Raw genomic sequence first — 10,812 nt, forward strand, 5'->3', positions numbered from 1 at the left:
AGGAAAATTTGGGGTCAACCGAGGAGTAAACTTTTAGACAATCAGTATTAATAGAGTAAGAGAGGAGAAAGAAGTTCTGGTGTATTCCTGTACAGTATGGTGACTACAGGACACAATTATATAGTGTATGTCTAAAAATGCCCACAAGCCAGATTCTAAGTATTTTTGAATGAAATTTTATGTTTGAAGTGATAGTAACATAGAAGACGATTTAAACCTTTCATATGGCATACATACATCTGCATTAGTTGTTTTATTGGGGGTGAGATACTCAAAATACAATACTCAAACAAACAGCTCTAAGGAGGAGGGTGCTTTACACATCGTGGATGTTTCAATCCATTCTCCTCTACCTACAAGGCAGGGAAGCAGGGCAGAATGCTTGGCAGAGGATAAACAGCTTAGGATATGGCTCTTGGACACAGAGAGCAAACAAATAAGAAGGGAAATAGACTCTGCCTCTGCACAGATGCATTGAACCTTCTCTAACAGGTTTCACATCTCAGAAGTATATTTAGTTGCACACAGGGACATGGAGTAACTCATTGAGAAATTCCACCAAACTGTTATCTCATCACCCTCAATATTACCCACCCAGGAGCTCATGATGCTTTAGGAGAACATCTAGATGTAAATCACAACAAGTCCAAAATACCAAATAATACTCTTGGTAGTTAAAGCGTTTTGCTTATATATTACACAAAAATAAAAAGGAAAATCAAGGTGTTGGTAGTACTCTTTAATTAGAAATGTAACTCAGGATTGATAGCACAGATCTGACCCAAGTACAGAAAGCTACAACAGTGTGAATCTTGTAATTCCTGGGGAAAAATGCAAAAAAGGTACCCCATTGTGTGTTTCCCTATATTCTCTCTGGTGCATAGGGAGTAGCAAATTGGCTGAAGGATTTTCCACATAGGAAAACACAGAAAGGGGACTCACTTACTGCAACGAATAAAATGGAGGCCATGAGTGATAGCAAGAGCAGCTCAGGATTCACAGGACTAGAAGGTTCATATTCCACCCACGAAATCTGCTCTACAAGGATCTTGGAGACTCTCTGGGTTGCAATCTGCAAGAAAATTCTCAGAGATATGAGTGCTATGGTGAGTGCTTATACAAGGAATTGAATGAGCCAAGAGCCTTGCCAGGAAAGTGGGTATTGTCCTGAGGATGGATTAAGGGAACCCTCCCCTTTCACAACTTAGAAAACAACTCAAAGCCCCACCCTTACCGGCAGCATTGGTATAACTAGGCATCGTTGCCATGACTGACATATTTGCTTGTATGATATCACAAGGGAATAAGGGGCCTCATCTTGCAGTTATGGCCTAAGAGCAGCAGTTGGAGGATTTCCAGAGTTATCCATAGACGACAGTGAGTACCTTCAGGACTAAGTCAGTCACTCACATAGAGTACTGTGAGAGTGGGCACACCACAGAACCATCACCTACTTTTAGGCTTCTGGGGCCATGGGTAGCTATGGTCAGACACCTAGTGCTGAGGGACTCAGTGATTTCGTCTACCCTGTGAGCAGAGAAGCCTCAGAAGTCAAGTAGTAGGACAGGTATAAAGCAGTTCCAATTGACTTGACCATTTATTTCCTTTCTTTTGGATCCCAAGGTCATGCATGGTGACAAGAAAAGCCACCAAATGGATATCTTACATAATCTGCCACCAGGACACACAATATTTGTGGAAAAAAAAAAAAAACCTTTAGGCTTAGGTGTCACTTCCAGAGTATCTGAGGAGACGATGGCAGCACACAGCGTAAAGTTCATTGAGTTCTTTCATAGGTCACCAGGAGAACAGCAGGATCACAAATGTAAGTCCATTGGATTCCCAGAGACTTTCCCGCAGAGAACACTGCAGACACAGCTTTTCTTAGCACATGGCTGTTACTTCCATACTGAAAGTGTACCTGGCTGCCACACTGTCTTTTCCAGTAGATCCTCCATTGCCTCTTCTCTTATACTCCTGTGTGCTATCTCTCACTACAGTCACCATGCCTAGATGTTAAATACAAATGCCCACATTCAAAAAAACACCTCTGGGCCAATAATGACTCCTCACATCAAACATATTCAGGACAGTGCAGCAGTGAAACAAGGGCTTCCTTCCTCTTCCTCTTCTGTCTTGAGTGACACTCCTTCTATTCCTATTCAACAAACACAGAATGAAAGAGCACATTACTAATGAGGACATGCTGAAGACCCTCAGTCAGATATGTCAATGCCATTTTACTAAGATTCTCACAAGACTTTCTGCTCACATCATGAATGGGTGAGAAGTTGACATATAGGAAGACAGCTCAAGAAGACACATATGTGGCACCATTAGCCAAATGAAACTCCCAAACAATGGGAAGACCTATCCTGACAGGAGCTAGCCCAAGACTGGGCTCCTCATTATGTTCCTAGACATCAACTTAATAAAAACCAGCTGTGCTACTTAATAAGGTCTCTGGGAATTCCTGGAGATGTTGCAAGTGCATCCTGGGAGAAAAGATTTCATCTATGGAGAGTGTAGAAAGCTCATTGCCAAATATTTTTGTGCAACAAAAGCATCTGGTTTACCAGCAATGGATGTACTGTGACCCTCTATATCATGAATGCCTTGGTGGTTCACAAACCGACTCTGATTCCAGTACTATGAATGTCCATGAATTTTTCGCTAGAATTAGTGGTAACCTTTACAGTGCTTTGGCTACATGACATAAGTCAGCTTTGCGGTATGGAGAGAGCCACAGCAATCTGCTGAAACTACCAGCACTACTGGCATGGGCAGGCATGTCGCATACACATGACCAAACACCCCTTCACCACTATTCAGTTTTCTGGTTTTTTCTTTCCCTGACTCATAGATATTGGATATAGATGTCTTTTGGAAATATATATATAGATGCGACAACAAATAATTTTGATGATAGATGAGTGAAAAGTAACAAAAATGATGTGTTTCATTGTTTTTTTTTTAGTGCTTTATACATACAGGTAAATTGTGTAAGCTTCAATGTACTGTACTTTCTGTATACGTAGAGGAGACCAACTTTTCATAAGGTGCACTTGTAAAATGGACTTGTTGCTCACTGTGTTATTTTTTCTGTGCAGGTATGACAAAATTGCTGAGAAATCCAAACTAGAGAGGTAAGACTAATTTTGGCCCAGGGTGATCTGCAGTTAATCTCTGTATTCCTCTGGCTACTCTGCTTTGTGTCTGAGGTGAGGTAGAATACCAGAGCAACACATGCAGACACATTTGCTGAACGCATGATAGCCATGAAGCAGAAGGAGAGTGAAAGAGCCAAAAAGGAAGGGGTGAGGGCACCTTGGTGTCTTCATGGTGATAGCATCTTACAATAGATCCCTAACTTTCTATTATCTCCCAATAGTGTCACCAATTTATGAAAAATCACTTGTTTATTGCACTCATGAGTTTAGAGCCTTAAATATCCAGTTGCAGTTCAAAATTTCTTCAGTAGTACACAAACCACTACCACAGGAAACCTGAAGCACATTTCACATTCAGACCATCAATCTTATGGTCCTTCTTATTTTCCAGATGTACACTGAGTATCTGCTCTTTGGAAACAAGCTCTGAGTTAGGCTTGGGAATATATAACTAAGACAAATTTTCTATACAGGATAGTGAAAGAGCTGGTGATGCTCAGATGAACACCTACTTTATTCTTTAGTATATTAGAAGCTGGGCATTAAAATAATATGAGAATAATCAAATATATCTCATTATATCTTGTACCTATATGTTGCTCCAAACCCTGGAGAGATTACAGCTGGAACCTTTTAGAGGTTGTTGGATCTAGCATGCTTGATAATTTATGGATGGTCACTGTCACACACATTGTAAGAATCATTCAGCAAGTGTCAAGCCACTCTGCCTTTCTACTATTATTTTCAACACGATTTTCATCCCTCAGTGAGATGTTTGGGCCTGACTCCTTAGGTTATGATCCTAATGGGCACTGCCTGCTTTAATAAGGCTGAAGTTTTGAAGCGAGAAACAAATGCCAGGAATTGTCATATTCAGCTTTGAATTGGAAAAGCAAGCACATCAGGAGATTCTAAGTAGGTTGCCAGTGGAACTGGCAAATTTGAAGGTAGTGCTGGATATTTCTATGAGGAAGAAATGAATGAGATTAGAGGCAGCTAGGCAGGAAGTGCTGTTGGGAGCTCTATCGAGATGTATTTGATGACTTTCTAGCAGCGTTGATCTGTATCCAGGAGGATTGGACACTGAAATTCGAAATTGAGTAACACATACATTGATGAAAAATGTTACTTTTATTTGCTAAAGCAGACTTTATACTGAATGAGTTTCTTTGAATGTAATTCATTTTTGATAGAGTATGAATTAAAATAATAACTAGAGAATGTTGCAATTATCTCTATAAACATCAGTATAAAAATAACTTATTAAATACTTGATATTTGTCAATCATCAGAATATATATATATATATATATAATTTGTAAGCCCATATATATGTACACGAGCTTACAAAATTGATTTCACTTCTTGCTTCACGAAGTCAATTCAGTTCACTGTGTGGCTAAGCAAAAAAATGATTGCTTATCAATTTAGAGATGATCATTTCAATATCAAGGTACCAGGAAACTAGTTTCCAGTTGAGATATCCACCCAAAAACCAGTACCTTCTTGCTGTGTCCCCATAGGGTGGAGGGAGAGAAACTTCCCTGCTCCTTTCCTATAAATGCGGCAGATGTGTTAGATTAGGTTCACTCTCATTGTTTCATCCAAAAATAAGCAGTTATCAAACGTTCCACTTCATAACACAAGCATTATAAGTGGAAGGATTGTATCATAGGAATTTCAAATGACAAGAGAACTCTATGCACATACAGGATGGTCAACTTAAATGGACTGAGAAACAACTAATATTTTCTTATGCTCAAGGTGGTAAATGTACGAGCTAAAAAAGTTTCATAAAGAAAATTCATCAAGAGTTTACAACAATACACAATTATAAGGAAAAATGAACTGAGTACCTGTATCTTTACTGCTACCTATTCCAAAATACATACATGTAAATATAAATATATAACAAAATATTATATATAGATATCCCAGAAATATTAATATACATGCAATTTTAATTTGAAACTGTGTATCACCATTCAGTTTCTTTTTAAGTAATCTAAAATATACACATGAATATCAATGAACAAATACTTATTATATAGAATACAATGATACATAAATGTATATACATTAATTTTCTTACATGATTTCACAAAAATATGTCATGTCTAAATAATACATTGCAATCAATTGTAAAAGATAACATAAAATATCACATGTATGCATAAAGTAAGAAACAATGTCTGCTAACAATATAAGGATCTACCTAAGCACTGTAAGTAGTAGTTAAGAGTGTGATCACCTTAAATTGTCCTTCAGAGACAATTTACACTAGGAAATGATTCTTGCAGAAAAAAATAATATAAACATTGAGCCTGATTATAAGTAGACCAAAAGTTATTATGTGTTTTCTCTGACAAGCACAGTGATACTAAACTCACAAAATTGTATTTCAGGTTTCCCAAATAATATCACACATGTAATATCTGAAAAGAGACAATACTTAAGAATTTTCAGGGATTCAGCATTTTCATGAAACGCTTTGATTAAAGTGTAAAGCGCCACGACAGGGACTTGAAAACTACTGACAAAGAAAACGCAATGCAATAACATGGCAGTTAAGGCAGGGTCTTCCCTTCACTGGCTGATAGATCTCAGCACATCAGATTCAAAAGGTAGGCTAATTCTGCATGGAGGATCTGTATAGTGTGGGTCTTCCCTATAAGGAGACGTGGCAGAGGGAGGGGCCGGAAGCTCTGAACACAGAACACTGACTAGTCCTGGCGTCAGAATATTTGGAGCCCTGCCCTCCCACACAAAGGGGGCGCCAGAGAAGCCGTCCTTGCTGCACTCCTCTCCAGGGCTTTAAACAGGGGAGGCGCTAGCACTCGCTTCCTTTTGAGGACCTCGGCAACGGAGGGGCTTCAACCACTGCTGCAAGCCCTGCGAAAGTCAGCAAAAAGACCAAGGCTGTAGTTGAGGAGGTGAGAACCTTTCCTGAGAGACGAGCAACACCGGCTTGGGAAGGGAGTGTGGACCCCGCCACACAAAGCGTTGGCGTGTTCTCAGGGATTGGGGGGGGGGGTGGATTGAGCCAGAGCACATGTTGACTGATACAGGTTGGTATTTGCCCGTCTGAGGCCTGGAGTCTGCATGGGTAAAGACCAGTGGATATTCTAGAGAAAAAGAGAAACAGCGGCTGCAGCTAACTCCAAAGTCCGTGTAACCTAGGCTTAGGGGCCAAGAAGACCTTTACGGTGCCTGAGCAGCACGGTCAAAATGGAGGGCGCCACATGTGAGCTGAGGTCTCGCGTGGTCTGAGAGCAGCAAGGTCTCAGTTAGGGCCAGACCAGAGCCAGCACAACAAGTACCATCGTGCAATTAAGGAATCAAGAGAACAGGAGCACCAGTCAGTGCTCAGAGGATTGCAGTTCCAACACCTGATGCACACAGCTTGGCCTGTGGTCAGTTCTAGGGGGCCCTAGTGGGACCATCAGACTGTTTGCTACAACAAGGTAAACACAGATGTGTGGGTGTCAGTCTGAGGGGGGAACTTTAAGTCACCCTGATGGAGATTTCCAGCTATTCAGGAGTCCTACTGAAAAACCCAATGAGGAAAAGAAGCCCTTGTCTGATGGCAACCTGAGATGAGGAATAGGATTGTGACTCACACGAATTTCCAGCATTATATGCAGTAGAGGGTGTGCCTAATCATGGGGGGACTTTTTCTAAAGTATATGGCCTGAGATTCATAGTAGGAGCATCTCTATTATTCCTACAAGTTAGAGTGAGTACAGTGAGATTAGTGTGAAATACCAAGATTAACTAACAAACTCCTTTTTTCTAATATTTTTATATTGAAATATGCGAGTGTGGTATGTTTTGCTTAACAATTTGATATCATTCTTGTTAGGTATTTATTCACAAAAATATGTCCTATCCTTTTTTATGAGAGTGTAGTAGTCCACTATATAGAAATCTATATTTGCTTCATGTTAGTTTGAAAAGAGCAAAAAATGAATGTAAAATTTGAAGACAAGAAAACAGCAGAATAAAAATAACCCATGGTTTAATGATGTCATCAGAATCATTACTCCAGCTACAAAATAGAGGCATGATATCTTGATCAAACTGTATTAGCAAAAACCTTGTTCTCAAAGTTTTAAGAGAAACTAGCAGGATAAAAGTAGAAACTGTAATGGTGAGGGAAAGGGGCCAGTCACAAATACAGGGCCTTTACACATCTTGGTAACAATGCAAATCCTATGACCTCAGGAATGGATAAAGTGATGTGGTAATTTTAAGAATTGAAATATTACCCAGTCAAAAATCAGACCTACTAATGCAACCCTAATATAGTGTCAGTAGTGTGAGAAGCTGAATGAGCAAATAGGAACTAATATAGCAACGCATAGTCTTAGTTGAGAAGAAAGAATTCAAAGCCACATCATCTATTCTGACTACCAGTTGACAAATATAGGAAGGTAATGTGCCTGCCAGAGGCTCCCAAAGAGTCGCAGGGAAGACAGCAGGACCAGAGAGGTCCCAGTCAAAGGAAGGCTTCAGAGGGTGGGAAGGACCGATTTTGATTGAGTGGGCATCAGAAAACCACACCCTGATCCTTAGATTCAGCATCCCAAATCCAAGAAACACGTGTCAAGCTGTTTTTTTAGTCACCGCTGCATACCAAATGTCGCATGAAGCATATTTTGTGCGAAGATTCAAATGCCATGCAGCAGTAACAGGCAGTCCCTGGTGATCAGATTTCTCTGGATAAGAAAAGGGTACCTTGGCACCCCCTGTGAGGTAGGGCTGCCTCCACATATGTCTCAGTGGGCAGATAGAAGCAGGATAACGAACGTTACTTTTTTGAGATAGATTCAGCTTCTGAGAAGGAGAAGTGAGAAGTACAGGACCTTTGTGTAGTTAGTGCTAAGTGTGCTAGCAAACCAAGTGGACCCAACACAATAAACACAGGACACCAATCTGCAGGCCTTTTAGCACTCCAGAACACCACTGAAAGGACATACTTGAGAAAACAGGTCCACTGTTGGTTCCTTGAGCACCATTCTCACAGAGAGCTGCATGAGCAGTACTGGTCAACTCCGAGGAGAGATGTCACTAATGAAATTGCTCACACTGTCTTGATTCCCTTCCTCCAGGTGCGTGGAGCAGGAGTCATCCTCCCCGTGTTCCTCCCTCTGGGACCTAAAGAGATTCATCATGCCTCTTGGTCACAAGAGCAGACACCATGGTTGTCAGAAACACCCACAGGCCAAAGATGACACGCAGGGTGTTGTGACACAGGAAGCAGGAGCACCAGCTGCAGGCACTGCAGCAGCAGTGAAAGCAGCAGCACCAGTACCAATACTAATAGTGAAAGTAGCAGTGCCATCAGGAGCATCGAATACAGCAGCCATTGCTGCAGCTGCAGTTGCAGCAGTAGTAGCAGCACAAGCTCCAGCGAATGCAGAAGCATCAGCTGCAGCACCAGCACCAGCAGCAGTGAAAGCAGTGACACCAGCTTCATTTACAGTGGCAGCAGCGAAAGCAATGACACCAGCTAAAGCTGCAACAGGAGAACAAAAAAAAGAGGCTTCTTTTACCCAGGGTCCATGTGGAGCTGTTTCCTGTAGCCCAGCCCTGACACCCAGGAGGAGATCACCATCTGCTGGTGCTCTCTCTGCTGATGGCTCTGTGGTCAGTCCTGACCAATGTTCCAGTTGTAAGAATGAAGAGTGCATTTCTGAAGCCAGTCACTGCACTGGCTATATGTCTGAAGGACTTCAGTGCCAAATTGAGACATTGGGGTCGTTCATACTCAAAAAATTTGAGTTGAAGCAGTCCTTTACTAGGTCAGAAATGCTGTTGTTGATCGACAGAAATTACACAGGTGAATTTCCTCAGATTTTCAAGAGTGTCTGTGAGCACCTAGAGGCGGCCTTCGCAGTTGAAGTGAGAGAAGTGGAGCCCACCCATCACTCCTACAGCGTTTTCAGCATGCTGAGCCTCCCCAACAATGGCAGGGTTCACCCTGGCAGGGGCTACCCTAAGTCCGGGCTGCTAATGAAAATCCTCGCTCTGATCCTCATGAAAGGCCACCGTGCTTCTGAAGCAGATGTCTGGAAATTCCTGAAAAAGATGCACGTGTATCCCCGCAAGGAGCACATGTTTTTTGGAAATGCCAGTAATCTCCTCACCCACGATTTTGTGAAACTGAAATACCTGGAGTACTGGCAGGTGCCCGGCTATCTTCGTCCACGCCGTGAGTTCCTGTGGGGCCCCCAAGCGCATGCTGAGATCAGCAAGGAGAAAATCATGAAGTATTTAATCAGGATGAATAAGATCTGTCCTACCTACTTCTCATATCTTTACGAAGACCTTGGAAGAGTGGAGATAGAACAATTCCAAGACTCACTTTCTACCAAGCATGTCTCTACTGGCTGACCTAAGGCATTTGCCCCAGCCATGCATCCTGCTTCTGCCAAGCTCTTCAGTGTCTATGGCTTCCGAACATCCAGTTTAAGAAAGTAGGCTTCCCAGTAAAATCCCAGGAATTTACCTGCACAAGTTAAGGAAGAGTTCAGGAGTAGGTGATGCAATGACATCAATCGTTAAGACATGTTTATTTTTTTGCTTTTCTCATTTCTTCATATATTTCTCTATTTTAAGCTTTCTTTGTGTATTTCTGGAAGTTGAGCTTAAATATTTACGTTTCCTCTCATAGCTCTTGAGTGTACTTTAGCACATGTTGATTGACTGCATTCACTATGGCAAGCTTTGTAGTAGTGCACTGGTACTAACATGATGAAAATCCAGTCTGTGCTACTAGAAATTTTTCAGCTTAGGTTCTGCAATGTTACTGGAAATTTGTTGAAATTCCTTTTTGAATTTATGTATCTTAAAAGGAACCAATATGATGAGGGTATCTTTCAGAACAATGGCATTTAATTTCCTGTGGAAGACTTGTGGATCTTTGGAAATTGCAGACTTCTGATTGGATACTATCTTTATGTCATTTTGGGGTTGGCTAAAGATGGAGGTGTAGAATTAGTGCTGTGACATCTCCTGTTGTGAGTCAGGAATTTGATGCCTATTCCTGTAAATTGATTCAGTCAACTCAGACAAAACACTATAGAATGGGAAACTAAAAAAAATAGATTTCCTGTGTAAAAAACAAAACATTAGAATAGGGAATGTTCATGGGAATTGTATACAACTGTACTGTATGCAGAGAAATACTTTGGAGCAAATATTTGAAACATGATAAATTCTTGAATTCTCTTAACTGCATTTACTATTTGATGTTTTAAATGACTGAATATTTTATAAGTGATTTTATCTTGTTTGGGGACATAAAAATAAAATTTTTCATGTATTTTTTGTTTCTTGAGAGTATTCAGCATAAACTATACATGCACAGGATTTTTGCCACAATGCAAGACAGTCCTGGGAAAGTAAATTAAATAAGTCTTCGTTCTGCCTTCAGACTCAGTGAGAGCTGTGCTGCAGTATAAATCGTAGGGGATTAGGGTACATTTTTAGACATTTATCTAAGGTGTACATGAAAACATGCATCCCCACTCTTTCCCAAAACCCCCTTAGTTGCAGATATCATAATGTTAGCTATTAGTTCCTCAGTTTATGATACTTGTAAGAGTCACATGTAATCAGAAATATTCACTGAATTATG

General features: G+C 40.9%; 1 protein-coding gene across 1 annotated transcript; it reads left to right on the forward strand.

Moving 5' to 3' along the window:
• The first annotated feature begins 1,755 nt into the window (after positions 1–1,755).
• Positions 1,756–9,566, forward strand: LOC100728686 (melanoma-associated antigen B5-like). The gene is made up of 4 exons (XM_063242916.1): positions 1,756–1,825; positions 2,978–2,993; positions 3,111–3,146; positions 8,282–9,566. Exons 1-4 carry the CDS (start codon positions 1,756–1,758, stop codon positions 9,564–9,566), a joined length of 1,407 nt encoding a protein of 468 aa, XP_063098986.1.
• Positions 9,567–10,812: the final 1,246 nt, after the last annotated feature.

This window comes from Cavia porcellus, unplaced genomic scaffold (assembly GCF_034190915.1).
Source record: "Cavia porcellus strain 051 isolate PalLab524CR breed Dunkin Hartley unplaced genomic scaffold, mCavPor4.1 scaffold_33, whole genome shotgun sequence".
Lineage (NCBI taxonomy): Eukaryota > Metazoa > Chordata > Mammalia > Rodentia > Caviidae > Cavia > Cavia porcellus.